Source organism: Durotheca rogersii, assembly GCF_024521655.1.
Source record: "Durotheca rogersii strain YMJ 92031201 chromosome Unknown GGS23scaffold_36, whole genome shotgun sequence".
Taxonomy (NCBI): domain Eukaryota; kingdom Fungi; phylum Ascomycota; class Sordariomycetes; order Xylariales; family Xylariaceae; genus Durotheca; species Durotheca rogersii.
In genome coordinates this window covers 33348-48456 of record NW_026251267.1, presented here as the reverse complement: position 1 = coordinate 48456, position 15109 = coordinate 33348, and the positions used below count along the sequence as shown (strand labels likewise).

Sequence of the window (15109 nt, the reverse complement as noted above, 5' to 3'; positions counted from 1 at the left end):
TAGCCTACGTACATCATGTCTTAATTGTGCGGGGATTTCCAGTGAATTAAGAAGAGCTCAGAGCGACACTTAATAATATACGCGTACCCCTAGTAGATAGATAGGTTACCTGCGGTCACCGAATTCTCTTCCAAACTATGAGCCTAACTAGACTTAATCGTTCATATATTTAAGTAGGTATCCAAGTTGATCTCTTTCTGCCTTCTTTGGAGATCTTTTGGTTGGTGATATATTAGCTAGAAGCGAAGGCGTGACGATAGCATGTAACTACCATCCAGCTAACCCATTTTAAGTGAGAGAAGGAAAGGCAATAGAGCTCATAAGCAATTCAAAACAGCTTATTTCTGTTTATTCTCCAGGTAACTCTATCTTTTCAAGCCAGGGCTCCTAAGCGAAGACTAAAAGAAGAGAAAAGGGAGGAGATTTTTTTTAAAATCACTGAAAGAGATAGATGGTAACATCGGCCGAAAAAATGGTAACCTCTGTTCGTAATATTAGATCTCAAGATTTTTACATTCCATTACTAGGGGAACTCATACTACACGTAAATGTTTGCAGTGGATTTGTGGCTCGGTTACCAATTGTATGAATCTGTCTCATATATAATTGCCTTCCGTCTTGAAGCAATTCACTGGACACCCCAATAGGCGTTAATTCAGTTGGACCTCTACCCAGGCGCTCTTTTCACATAATCCACTTCGATGGCATATCCTGAGGCTGTACGCTAATAGCGCATCCTGGCTTCCATAACAAGATGACAGACAACCAACCTCTACGAGCTGCGAATCTGAAAGCGTTGAATGCGAACAAATCCTGCACCATTCATATCTTCGAGCAGACTCTTCCTACCACCAGAGCTCCTCATTCCAGTTGCGGAGGAGCCCATATCTTCCCATTCATTAACCGAAACCCGTTTTTAACGCATGTTTCGCAGAGCTCGCCCTCCTGAAGCCAAGAATCCCGAAGCTTTTTGACTCCTAGGCATTTATGATGGGGGTGATTACGTGCGAAGTGGCAGTAAGACTTTAAACGACAAACAGAGTGATTGCATTCAAACCGAAATTCGTCGTAGTCGCACATGATTCTCGGTCTGGGAAATTTAAGCAGTTTATATTTGTTAGGCTCTCTCCCGCGTTCAGGGAGATGGCCAGCACTTACGTGATCTGATATGACTTGCTGGTCTTGGTCTCTAACTATTGGAGCTAGAGGGAGTCAGACGCTTCTCTGTAATATAAAGACCGAAGGAATCGTGCCTTAGATCATGAAATAGACTAGGAGGCGGTGTAAGATCACCTTGCTGTAGGAGGTCGATGAGCCAGCGCAACTGCATTTGCTATCATCTCTTGGCTCATGAGAAGGTGGGCTTTTATAGATGTCGTGTTTGCTTCATCCTATAAGGTGTCCAACCATGGGTGAGTAGGTAAGTAACCATCAGCGACGGCTGGGGGGGGGGGCCAAAGGCAAACACTCGTTGAAGTCCTAAAAATTGATTCTCTGCAATGATGAAAACTGAAGTATCGAAGCACATACACACAGCTTGCATTCACAAGGAAACTCGCATTAGCCCTCACGGATTATCCCCATGGATCTCCGTTCATCCCTAACTTACGATCAGTAACTGATATATCACATCCCCCCGCCATGCGATCGGTTTACATAGGCAGTATCGTGCTATACTGCCTACGGCTTGGAGGCAACATGACTACCGATAATTGATACTTAGATCTCCATTCTGTGAAACATTTCTCGTAGGTGTTTACTCGCCGACTAAGGCCCACAGATAGGAGTGGGGAGAAGGGGGGGGGGGGTTATGCTTTAGGATGACATACATAATAAAATACCAGCGAAATTCTATAAAAATAAAAGCAGCAATAAGAAATATTCAAGTGCTATTAGAAATCCTAAGCCGTTGTAGAGAATCCGCTAGGAAAACAATAGAGGCACATCTTAGCATGTAGAGCTTGAAGGGGTCAACTGGTGCTCGATTTAATCCTAGCACCCCGGTCAGCTGCCTAGCCGGCTGTCTGGTGGCTGCATTGTTTGAATAGGTCGTCCCAGACACTCCGGCTGTTGCGTAGCCAGGGGCGGTGTCCCGAAGCATGTCGAGAACAAGTGCGTCGTTTGCGCTGATGTTGGCTTCGACGGAGCGGCCCGAGAGCAGGGATCTTTTACCTCCCTCGTAGCAAACAATTCGAGATCGACGAGCTTGACAGCACTGGAGGGTATACGGCAACGGATCGTTGCCGAGATTAAGATTCCGGGAGTGTTTGGCGTCACGATGAATGCATACGCGCTTCTATAAGGGATAGGGTTCCTAACGGCTTGCTGAGAAGTTGTAGGGGGTACGAGAGGTTTTGATCACAGCCTCCCTGTATATCAATTCGAACCAAGAGCAGTTTTTCAGGCAGAGGTATCTTGAGAGGTAATAATAGGCACTTACCTGAGGCGGGTACTTGGGTACCTATGGTATGTTGACACCGTTGAACGAGGTTATGCATGTACCCTGCTTCACCTACCCTGTTACTCCTTCCCCAGTAAGTCCAATGAGGACATACCCGGCCCACTTTTCAATGTACAGGTACGTAGGAGATGACCACATTACGACATACCTACCTACGTACCTACCTAGGTACTAAGTATACTTGGGCAAACCTACCGGTAAGCCTGCCTCCGCGGAACCTACGATAACCCTCATGGCAAGACGACCACGAACGGCCTGGCCGAGGCAAAACAACTACATATCATTAACCGATCAATCCAATGACGGACTTGAATTGCAACAAGCCGCTTCTCTTCCTTTTTTCGTATTCGTAGTTGGGTGACAGCTCTACCATGGGCTCGGTGTACCTGACATCACCCGCTGCCGTTTCGGTACCTATTGTTTCCTCGGCGTTCTATCGTATCGACGTAGCACCTGTAGGTCAGACAAGTTGTGGCAGTGCAGTACTTGCATAGCTGGAATGTAAGCGTCCGGGCTACATTGTACCTATCTGCAAGACCTTGCTGGGTTAGGCACTACCAACTAAACCTGTTGAAGCTGCTCTTGTTGAGCTACTTGGGTACCTACCTACCTACCTAAGGTCAACAAGTTACCTCCTACCTGTGCTGGCTGTGTGCGGGCAACTTCAGTCCGTCGTCGCATTCTGTCCATGACGGATGCCAATGCCCCTGCCTGCAGTGCAATGAGCCCGCCCGCCTCACTTTTACCAAGTTCCCCTCGGCATTCTCTGACTTAGCAGGCACTTGCCTACTGAGAGTCGCCTGTTCGGCCAAAGCCTTGGCCACAATTGACATCCGCCTTTTCGCATCGCATTTTCCAGTCCTCTTCATTTTTTTTTCCCCCCTATTCCACCTCTTCTACCCCGTCGTAAAGGCATAGTTCATACCTTATAAATCAGACATCGATCGCATTTGCCTACTCGCGTGCTATCATATATGATTCGATCTGGACACCTTCCAGACGTTTCACTTCTAGCTGATCCAATTTCACCCCTCTCTTCTCCTCCCGAACCAAATTTTGGGGCCGATAAGCCGTGTTGCAGTTTTGCGGCGGGTTGCTTAACCACCCCCCTCCCTCAAAAGACAATCACGGCGGCGAGCTATTACGTCGGCCGAGCTTGACGGGCTTTGCCTCACAGAACCGCCAGGGGGAACATCACTGGGAGCCCTACCTGCCTAAGCTCAACCTGATTCTTGCCTGCTAGTTAGTCCTCCAGTCTTTTGTTAGTCCTCATAACCCCTAGTTTCATTATATACGCGCGTCGTATCCACCATGTGCTGTCAACCACTGCGCCGGTGCGGCGACTCGGAGCAGGTAACTTTCCTAAATCCACTCAACGGGTTGCGTACATCGTGAATATACCTATATAACGTGTCCCTAATTGTCGCCACTAACCGGCTCATCAATGCTTACCAGTTCTCGGAATATCCCTCATTCACAGCCGGCCAAGATCAACCAAGCCTAAACCAGTCCATACCATACTGCCTTGTGAGACTCGACGAGCAAATACCGATCTGGACCGCGCAGCATCTCTCGCTGCTACCCTCCACTCCTTTCCCGTGTCCCGTTCACCTAAGGCGCCTGCAATTACTCTGATCTCTGCCCTATCCGGTCTGTAGAGATGGGTGATGGACTAGGCTTAACCTCACCCGAACTCCCGGACAGGGCGCTGGAAGGCCACTTGCAGCCTCCTAAGATGGCAGCCCCTAACTTGGGTCATCCCCAGGACTTTGCTGCGCTTGGCCAGATAGGAATCGGCTTTTCACTCCCCGCTAGTCAACATCACTCTGACTCCTATAATCCTCTCGAGGACTCTGTAGCTAGGTGGTACCAGAGAAATGATGGGCCCTGGACACCCCATTGTTTGGCATCATCTCGAGATGATATCGGGAATCCGGCCGTCTTAAACAATTTGCGAGCCAGCTCGATCACCTATTATAATCAACCCCGCGGCAATCTAGTTCCATCTGAGTGCGATCCTATTTCACCAAGAGGAGTGCCTTCTGACTCCGGGTATGGAAGCTACAGAGCTAAGCATAGCGTCGCCAACGGCTCGGTCTGCGATGAATCGTTTGACCGAAATACAGAGACCCAGAGTTCCATTGAGAATTTGGGCGATCCTACTTTTCATCCATATAACCTGCCCAAAGGTGGGCTAGGCACCGGGGATTCCTGGCCCCAGTCTCAACTGCCACCACCTCCAGGATCCTCAGCTGAACACCAGGCCAATCTTGGTAAGGACATAGCACCGTGTTTACTCTGCAACAAGTCAATGAAGACGATGTCTGAATTCAAGTAAGTCTACTGCTCGGGATCACACATCTCACTTTAGGGTTGTCGCTGAAACAAGACGCTTTTAGGAAACATCATCAGAGGCATATCAAGCCCTTCAAATGTGACGTCAAAAATTGCCCTCGCGATGGAGGCTTTAGTACACGGAACGATCTTGATAGACATAAAAGAAGTCTTCACCCAGACGAACTCGCAACCGGAAATCGTTATCGGTGTCTACTCGGTCTTTGCAAGGACAAAAAGAAAATATGGCCCCGAGCAGACAACTTCCGGGCCCACATGAAACGTATTCATCATATTGCGCCAATAACAGATGATGAACTAGATGAATACAAGTTTAGGTACCAGGAATCCGATTTCAATATCACTATGATGCGTTTCTAACCCCCCCAGCAGACCGGAGCCACAAGCCAACGGAACACTGGGCCGGACACGCGACGGTGTAGCTTCCGACTTTTCCGGGTCAATGTTTCCTGCGGAGAGGGCCGGCCGTGCTGCAGAGGGTTGGGGGTTACCCAGAAACCCGCGTGTCGGTCTATCTGCCGAACCGAGTCCGTTAGAAGGAGGCCTAGGTCAAAACCAAGCGGAAGAGACTCCCTTACTACATAGACCTCTCGCTCTTCATTACTCTCATGTGCTCGGCATCGACAAACGCGACAACAACGACGGCGATACCGCTTCCGCGGGAGTGACAGATTCGCGTGACGATGACAAAGCGTTGGACAACCCAAAGGAAACGCACCAAATGGCCTTGACTACACCCAGGCACGCTATCGATGAAGCAAGATCTGGTAAACTGGGGCAAATTGTCGAGAGCGACGAGCATCATCAGTCTGAAAGGCCCGAGTCCGAATCAGGTAAGGAGGAGGCCCTCCCAGAGCATTGCAAAACTACCGAATTTGATGAGCTTCGAAATTCCTCTAGCACCCCGTCATTTGATGAATCCCAACCTGAAAAGAAATCGGAAGAGGTAGTCCAGAGCGGCAAAGCCCCTCATAGGCCCACCGAACCGAGCATCGGTCTAATGGGCACGATATCTTCAACGGCAGACCTCGGAAACCACGAGAGCATTCTGGAATTTCTAGAGCGTCTTCAGAGCCAAGGTCTCTTGGAGAAATTTGGATACAAAAAGGAAGATCGGCCGCGGCCAGAGAATACAACCCGCGAACTAGCCAACGGTACCGGTTCCAAGCAAGCCTATCATTGCATGCTGTGCAAGAAAAAGTTCAATCGACGATGCGAACTTAAGTATGAGACCACACTTCCTGCTTTTCGTCATGACTAGGCGAGGTCGAGAAAACATTGTGTCTATGGAAAAGCAACTAACAGCGGTTCAGAAAGCATGAGAAGCGACATCAAAGACCGTACGGTTGCACGTATCCAGATTGCACCAAGAGATTCGGTAGCAAAAACGATTGGAAACGCCACGAAAACAGTCAACACTTCACGGTTGAGCATTGGAGGTGCGACGAGAAGAAAAGTACTCACGCGACTCAGACTTGTGGAAAAGTGATTTATCGGCGAGAGCTATTTAGGCAACATCTGAGTACATATCATGACATCTCGGACGCGGCACTGTTGGAAAGTAAACTTGAGAGGTGTCGCATAGGGCGCAATTGCGAGGCTCGTTTCTGGTGCGGATTCTGCGAGAAAATTGTCGAAATAAAGAGGGATGGTGTGCTGGCTTGGACCGAACGATTCAACCACGTCGATGACCATTTCCACGGCCGTAATGGCCAAGTAAAAAAGGAGATCAGCGACTGGAGGGACCAGCCGTTAACGTACCCTAGGCCCGGATCACCAGCGAACGATTCCGAAGGCCTCGGTGCTACTTCATCGACGTCGGCTTCTTCGGCCGACCACGATATAAGTGACCACACCATCCTCGAGAAGCAATATATTCGAATGGCGAAGCCGAAGAGGAAGAGAGACGACAGAAGCGAAGCCCTCGTCTCAAAGCGCATCGCGACAGAGGAGGTGGTGGCCATATTCCATTGCGTATGCGGTCCCTCGTCTCCCCTAAAACCTATGTTCTGACATACTCGTAGTGCCAGTGCGGTGAGACTATGCCCGTGACGAGTAAGCAGTGTACCAATTTCCCTTGTGAGCACAAGTTATGCATCCATTGCCATGGTCCCAGCGGGGAGTCAGGGTAGCGTGGTGACGAGTTTGTTTGGGTTGCTCGTCGTCTCCGTTGAATTTGGGTCGGTTTTCCACCCCCCTTGGATTTATTGAGAGTCAGATTGGTGGTGGCTAGCACAATACTGATACCCATACATGAAGCGATCCTCTTTCCCTTAGTCTACAAATGTGAATAGGCAAGATGCGGCGGGACAGTTAGATAAATCGGCCTACCTAAGGTTGATAGAAAATAGTATCCATTCAGAACCTATTAATACGGCGCTATTATGTACAGCTAGACTCCAGCCGCAAGGAATTATTGTAGTTATAACCTACGTACGGGCCTCTAAACCGGCACGGCTGTGCCACATACCGGTTCGTATCCCGCGCTGCCTAATTAACCAGAACAAACGAGTCAAGGCGCTCAATGTGGCAGGTCATGGTACATGCCGGGTTCACCTACATACCGAACGTGATATACGATGAGAACGGCGTTACCATCCAATTCCTGTTCTAGATTACCAAGGTTTCGGTTAAAGACCAACCTTTCTTTCCACCCATTAGCGATCTAGATCAAGGACAATTAGGATCACCACCCACGCCACCTATGCAGTGGTGGAGAGGGGATCGAGAGAATTAGCAGGAAGATGCTCATCCAGATGGGTCATTTTCGTACCGGGGCTCGGTCGGACTTTGCTTTCGGAGATGTGGATTTGGTAGTCTGGTCTGGCGTAGTATATGTATTTAAAGAAAACGCCTGTCACGCTTGGCAAGTGATATGGGGGACGCCGTGATTGAAAAACCTGGGTGGACCGTTGGGGGTGACCGTGATGGTAGTGCTCAATTTACAGTGCTATTATCATTTTGTCTTGGTGTAAGACCTTGGGAGGTAACACGCCAAGAAGGATGAATTTTTTGGGGTAGAGAGCGCGGGGGTGTAGTAGCATCGCCAACCTGCTGCTTGCGGTTCCAATTAAACCCAAACATCGAAGGATTCCCATAAAACCTTTTAAGCTTAGCACCTGAGGCTCGGTTCGCGACCCCCGAAGCGCAACGCAGCGCAAAACAAGAGCGTACTTTGGCGAATAGAGATGCATACGGACATAGCTCGGTCACTAGCTGGGATGGGTCTCTTTAACAGACGGTTGTCAAGGATCTTTAGAACATGCTCTAGACGTAAAAGCCCCGGTGCTGAAAGACACAGCCATGGTAAAGTTGGGTTTAGCACGCAAGCTTCTGGGCATTTTCAGCCGCCGGTCCATAGAGAATAAGAAGCATCAGTCAGGCGGCTCCAGAACCGGCAATGTTCGCGAGTTTTTCAAGAACGAAATATCTCTGCTATGCAATCGCGCATCTACGGGGCCAACGGCATTACCTACCTACCTGTTAGGTAGCATTAGAAGGTGGTCTCCTGACACCTACGCCTAACGATGCCTGAGGACCGCCAATGCTCCGTTATGTGAGCAGTTTATATGATAGAGCATCAAAGACCTTAATTGTAAAAGACAGGAAGCGCCTTGGACATCTATCGGAAATCCATCGGAAGAAATACGACGTGCACAGCGGATGATGTTGTACACCACGACCCTACTCCAACCTGTGGGGTGTGAACGTGACCAGGTGCCATGGGCAATACACCGTACACCCTTACGGAGGCTGAGCCGCAGTGGCTATCAAATACCTTAATCGGTGGTTGACACGACATGCTTGCCTGTTTTTTTTTCTCTTCTTAGTAGGGATTGCGTAGGCACCTGGTAGAGGAGATAGCGCCTCTGATTTTTCCTGGGGAATGCAGCCGGTGGATAGGTGCGCTACGTAGTAATTTACATGTAGGCCCCAATCATCATGCGATTAGCGAAAAGCAAGACCAAAGGAATTCATAGCGGGATGCCTCGAAGATGTTGAGTAGGTGTTTCATTTCGAGGGTGTGGAATCAACCTACACCGCCCCCGGCTTCGCCGCATTTCTGGGTGGGTACCTACCTATTTACCCAGGTGGCATCCGGGCCACCCTCCCTGTGTAACAGAGAGCGCGCGCTTAGTCTGGGGGGACTGAGATGAGGTCGACTCGCAGATCACGCAAGAAAAATGAGTCTTGGGCTCTCGAGACAAGTTTGAGATGCAGTGCTGGGGCTCAGCTCTTAGACCCCACCTAGTCACGGATGGTGAGAGACATACCTAGCGGCAAGAGTGGGAGGTGCCGGTGAGATGGGGATGGTCCTGGTTTTGCGTCGGACAAGATAGGCAGAAAACCCGTCTGACGGCATGAGTCCATGCAAAACCCATATGTGTATAGCCCGTGTCCTATAAGACACGGAAAAGCTGTCCAGGGGCGGAATACCCAATATATCCGCCTCCTCTCCCCTATGGCCACAAACCGCTGAAGTCGATCTCGAGGTTCATATTAGACGGTGGCAGGCGCAGTCCCTCCTCCCTCGTGTCTATCTGCCTTGTTCCGGGAACCTGCGCAGACTTAGCCTGTTGGGATTCTCGTTTGGGGCCTTACACGTGTAAAGTCGGTGATCATCGTCGATGCGGCTCTACCCACGCAGTACTGCTGTCAACAAATTTTCGTTGTTCGACCAGGGGGTGGGCGGACGAATGATGTGGGCGTATCGAGATCAAGGCTCCAAGCGTGTCTGAATGCCTAACGGAGCCCTTCAAGCCACTTCTTACTGCAGCTGCTATTGCGTCTTAGCGAAGAGGCAGGAGGCGGGGTTTAGGACCCACGATTGGACATGACTGAAATAAGGCAACCTAAATACCAGCTTGTACTGTACATGGCCAGTTCCGGGCGGCCCCGCTGTGGGATTAACTGGCGGTTGCCTTATTTCTGTGGAACCTGTCTGCAAGTGGTCATGACTTACCTTCATGGGAACATACATACATAAGTTACCTAGGTACTTGCCCCAGGTACTTAGGTACTCCGATACGTACATGAATGTACTGCGCAGGTAGTATTACATGTATGCCTACCTGTGTTCGATACCTAATGTATACAATTTCTATTAAAAATCCATTGGTGCTGCAAAGCCAACGGTCCACCCTCCAACTTCGGTGACGCACGGACCATGAAATTATGAGATTCAACAGGTCCTCCTTGCTAGGGTACCTCCCAGATGTATCTGAGTTATCTTCAGTATTTAATAAGTACCTCGGTACCTTACAGGGGGTAGGCATGCACATACCCAAGGTGCCTACCTAGGTAGACCTTCCATCCTAAGGTAGGTACCTATGTATAAAGCACTTGATCCATTTGGACCCTGGCTTCGGGAGAAAAGACCAGACGTGGGTTTCCTCTCTAACTTGGCGCCTTACCGTTTGTGCTCCTGACAAGTTGCTATCTCTTGTACTGATATAAGCCCACGTCGTAGACAGTACGGATGATTAGCAACAGCCCTGGGACCGCCGAAGCGCACCAAGCTTAGAGGCCAGCCTCAGGTTTTCGAGCTCTCTTTACAACACACGCACATATATATGCTATATATGTGTGTGCATTTCACTTATCAAGCCCTGCGCGTTCTCGCGAGATATCGGGGTGCTAATCATCAGTTCGTAACCCCCCTCACACATCACACCAGCCAACCACCAGCCATCAACAAGCATCGATGGCAGCGGCGTGGCACATGAATACATACGCACGTATGTGGTCGTTGGCGCCTACATTCAGCTCTCCTGCTGTTGGTCTCAACTCGAAAGTCCATTAGCCGAGAGGAGGGGGTGGGGGCCGGCCCGGGACGTTGGTGTCAGACCTGGTGGCCCTGCAAGCTTGGAAGTACATGGGTGCCGCGCAGCACCTTAGGTACCTAGGTAGGTATATACCTCCTATATCTGCTGCGCATTGCGGACGCGCCCTGCACGCAGAGCGGTTTCTGGCAAGTACACAGGCACATAGGGAGTACCGCAGCTAATGCATGTAGGTACTTTGGGCGTGGATTTCCGACAGCGCGGAAAAGGCCCACCTAAAGGGCGCATATTAAGTCCTACGTACCTTAGCTTCCCCGAGTTGTCCTGACCTACCTTGGGGACCTAATTGCATTCCTTTTTCAGATACCTATCCCGGCAGTTCAACGTGGCGGTCAGCCCTCTGCTACCTGGAGTTTCTCCAAGTTCGCAGAAGCGACATGATCGCCCGAAAGGTTTCTCGTCTTCGAGCGGTCTGGATCTGGACTCACGCCCCCCCCCCTTCTCATTACCTACCTGTAGGGGTCGGTACCAAAATCTTTTGAATCATGCCTACTACGTAGTATGTTACTGGACATCCCACAGTTTGCGTCCGACATAAAAGCAGCAAGCACAGGCATTACATACCTACACACACCACGCAGACGGTATCTACCTTAGGTAAAGGTGAAATAGGTGCCCAAGGTATGCCAGCAAATGGTACCGTTGGCGGGCCTGAGCGAGCCCGAGCTGGCGCTGTCACTTTTCACGGATAGTGGGCTCACCGACGGCCATACTCATGAGGATCACGAACCGATTTGCAAATGTCCTCATTCAGTCTCCCCTTCCCTCCGCTCGACTTGTCGGATACCTAATACGATCGCGAGCAGATTTTTCCCTCGGCGATCCTAGGGTGATGCCAATGCATCCCACATGGACATACGTGCATATTCGAGGCGATGCGAGCGATCCGGGCCAACAAGGATTCGGTTCGGTAGGTATGCGTTTTTTTGCTTCGATGCTCCGCGCACCGGTACGTATCACTCTGCGCGCTGCCGCCCGTGGGGATGTACCTAGGTAGGTACTTTTGAGGCGTCTCGGTGCCTCGAGGGTTGCTCTCGACGGCTGGTTTCCATGCGAACTGGGCCGCGCACCTCGCCGAACCAATCCTCGTCACGGGCGCCGGGGTCGGGGTATGCATAAGTACTGTACCTCTTGTGGACTTTTTTGTTTTTCAGGGATGCGTGTGAAAAGCGACCTTGGCTGCTATCACCTTCAGCCACGACCCATCCTCTCCTAGCTTTCTCATCCCACCCTCCTACAGCTCGTGAGGCTCCGCGTGGGTCTCCTCGCAGAGCTGGAGGGAAGTAAGAGGGAAACGGGTGCGACCAAGGAAGGAGGCTCCCCAACATAATAACTAGTTGAGTCGACGCGTTCTCGATGGCGGCTCTATTCTTCTCGGGGGCAAGTTGCTTCGCGCCCTTGGCTCTGCCTCTTTGCTGCCTACAGAGTGAGACACCTACTGCATACGGAATCTCGATCCTTAGGGGTTTTCACTTCCCAGTCTGTCTCGCGGCTCTTCTCATCTACGCATATTTTTACTGGGTCCTCTCCCCATCGCCTCTGTCGTCGCTCCCATGCGACAGGAAGGTCTCGGCCAAAGCTTGACGCCGCAGGTCCACATCTTGGGCCCGTACTCTTAGTCACACAAAGCGCCCCTCGCGAGGGTAAACCAAGTACTCCGTGAGCATAGCTGACAACAAAGCACGCCTTGTACAGTCGACAGAGATGAACTACCAACAAATGGCGTACCTGGAGACCATGCGGAATCCAGTCCTCGTGGAAAATCCGTTGATGGATCCGGTGATGGACGGTCTCATCGACCCGAACCTTAAGCCAGCTACCTCGCCGCCACACTTAATCGGTTCCTGGGACCGCTCTCAGGTGCTATGCTACTCTGGAGACAATAATAGACCTACGCCCTTGAGCTATCCGATGGTTGACCCTGCCGTTGCTGAAGCGACGTCTAGGGACGGCAGCGCAGTATTCCCCCCGTTCGGGCAGCTTCAACGTCAAGAATCGCCCTCGTTTTCCCACTCGTCATCAACTAGTAGCAGCATACTCAGCCCGCCGAGGGAGGGAGATTATTACCACCTGCAATCGCCTCCCACGCCAACCGATACCACGGTCATGTCCCCAATTCTAAGCCATTATGAGAGCAGTAGCTCGCGCAGTCAGCTGTGCCGCTTTACCGGACTTGCCGATGACTGCGTAAAGCCGTACGACATCTTCCAAGAGACTCCAGAGAGCTATTTCGACGATACCGGTAATTTCGGCCCAGATTTCCCTACAAGATGTTACAGTATCTCGAGCGACGAGGGCAGCGCTCACCTAGGCATGTGCGGCAGGCCGGGGAAAGTCGGGCTCTCTCGGTCGGAGAGCTCCTCTGGGTTCCCTGCTGACGTGAAGGAAGAGATCCACATATCGGGACAGCATGGAGACTTCAGGACGTTCGAGTCGGAAGATGCTTTTATACCCGGCGACCCTCGAGTCTTGGATTTAAAGAACGAGGATGGAGATGACGACGATTACAAGCCCAACCAGAAGCAGAGACGAGCAAAGCTTAGTACAGAGCGCATCACCAGGAACCGCAAACGGCCTTGTATTTCACAGCCACCACCAGACACAAAACGGTCTAGGATCGAACCCGGTGACTCGGCCACGATAGACCGGCCAACCACCAAGCCTGTGATTCAGGGGGCTAAAGGCAGTTTCTCCTGCACTGAGTGCTCCAAAAAGGTTCTGTTCAAAGATGAGAGTGGCCTACAGAACCACATGAAGAAGCAACACACTCGGCCCTTCGTCTGCGTCTTCGGGTTTGCGGGTTGCAGTTCAACTTTCGCCAGCAAGAACGAATGGAAGCGGCATTGCTCTTCTCAGCATCTTGTCCTACATTATTGGGTCTGTCAACAAGACCAATGCTCCAAAGTTTCGAGTAAATCGACCATGTCCACCCACGGCCGCTCCAACCACCCTTGCTACCAAAGCACTTACTCGCCGGCACTCCCCCGCGGGACTATATTCAACCGCAAAGACCTCTACACGCAACACCTTCGCCGCATGCACATTCCTTCGGCCCTCAAGAAGCAAGTCAAGCAGAGGAAACCCGCCCCGGAATGGGAGGCGGCCGAACGCTGGTACCAAGACAAAGCGCGCAGGACGCGATGTGACCTCCCTACTCACATGCAATGCCCAGCTGCCGGCTGTAGCGCTCGCTTTGACGGCGCTAATGCTTGGGACGACCGGATGGAGCATGTTGCGAAGCATCTCGAGAAAGCTGTCACTGGCTCAGAGCCACCAATTCAATTCGGTGGGGAGAACGACAGGACCCTGATGGACTGGGCCACCCGTGCTGATATCGCCATCGTTGAGAAAGGGGAAAGGGGGAAATGGAAGCTACGCAACCCCCTTAAGTCCGGTAGTGGTACGGTAGTCCAGACCACGAAGAAGGAGGAGGACGAAGACGCCGAAGGCGAAGAGGTCGACGAGTAGCTCCTCAATCTAGATATATCCACCTCTATTTTTTATCCCTTTTGTGGAGGGCGAGTTTTACATAGTGCGCGAGTGCGCTCTCGGTGAGAAAGAGTCAATCACGATCATGTACAGGGTTAATAATGACTACAGCGGATGATGTGTACAGCAAGTATTAAAACATAAAATAGGAGCTGGCACATGGGGTTTTCCAGAATAGCCAATACCAAGAGTGGCCATGATTGATTCCGACATTCACGAACTGTCCCTCTCAGGTGCTAGCATTTTCCGCACATCATCGTGACCCCTGCCTAAGGCTAGAAGTGCTAAATCTTGCGAGGACCTGGTCTGGGATGCCTTGATACTTTCCGCAAGCCCCACGCTCTACACACGACAGTACCGTGAACCTACGAGAAGTTCAGCGCCTACGTAACACCAACCGCCCAGCCTTCTTCCAGTTGTCTAGCATCCTCGCTTCGCGGCGACCTTGACTCTAGCAGCGTCAGCCATACCTACCTCGGTAGGACTAGAGCAGGGCGATGATGTCCAAGCGTACGATTTACGAGTGCAGGAGATCCCTTTCAATTAGCCAATCAGGTTCCCGGAGACATTCTCACCGTCACGCGTATGTAGCCGCCGCCTTTGCTTGATACCCACATACGTATATATACACTGAATACTAATTATTCTCCTCCTAGTTTCGCCCAGATCGAGAGAGGGAGACAGACCCGAAGGTGCAAGTTTCGCTTTAGCCGGTATCATCCTAATGCTGGCATCCTTGTTATTACCTACGATTCCGACCTTTCTCTACGAGCAACTCTATATCTCGCTACATCAACAACTCTGCATCCAGCTTCTTCCAGGGGGGGTGTACAAGGGAGTTGGAGTCCCTAAGGTGCTGCTACATCTCGAGAAAGGGGTCATCCTAGAGGAGGTAGTGGAGAGAGGGCGACTCCACTGGTGACCCGCGGTCAGAACGTGGGGGAGGATGGACCCACCACAA

At 51.1% G+C, this 15109-nt stretch overlaps 4 protein-coding genes across 4 annotated transcripts; 3 read left to right on the top strand and 1 right to left on the bottom strand.

The window, feature by feature from the left end:
• Window positions 1-550: 550 nt before the first annotated feature.
• On the bottom strand, window positions 551-1391 carry GGS23DRAFT_586926 (uncharacterized protein). Its single transcript, XM_051517464.1, has 3 exons — window positions 1294-1391; window positions 1159-1193; window positions 551-1090 (listed from the first exon to the last, which is right to left on the bottom strand). Exon 3 carries the CDS (start codon window positions 1078-1080, stop codon window positions 862-864), a length of 219 nt encoding a protein of 72 aa, XP_051367816.1. The 5' UTR covers window positions 1081-1090; window positions 1159-1193; window positions 1294-1391; the 3' UTR covers window positions 551-861.
• On the top strand, window positions 1068-2391 carry GGS23DRAFT_586919 (uncharacterized protein; the record flags this gene model as incomplete). The annotated part of the gene is made up of 4 exons (XM_051517463.1): window positions 1068-1090; window positions 1159-1202; window positions 1294-1391; window positions 1531-2391. Coding segments are annotated over exons 2-4 (314 nt in total), but the record flags the coding sequence as incomplete, so codon positions are not given.
• Window positions 2392-4121: 1730 nt separating this feature from the next.
• Window positions 4122-6948, top strand: GGS23DRAFT_616498 (uncharacterized protein; the record flags this gene model as incomplete). The annotated part of the gene is made up of 6 exons (XM_051520793.1): window positions 4122-4795; window positions 4861-5133; window positions 5189-5649; window positions 5842-6040; window positions 6130-6790; window positions 6847-6948. 6 exons carry the CDS (start codon window positions 4122-4124, stop codon window positions 6946-6948), a joined length of 2370 nt encoding a protein of 789 aa, XP_051367814.1.
• Window positions 6949-12175: 5227 nt separating this feature from the next.
• On the top strand, window positions 12176-14386 carry GGS23DRAFT_334818 (uncharacterized protein). The gene has a single exon (XM_051512986.1). The coding sequence runs from the start codon at window positions 12364-12366 to the stop codon at window positions 14125-14127; it is 1764 nt and encodes a 587-aa protein (XP_051367813.1). The 5' UTR covers window positions 12176-12363; the 3' UTR covers window positions 14128-14386.
• The last annotated feature ends 723 nt before the right edge of the window (window positions 14387-15109 follow it).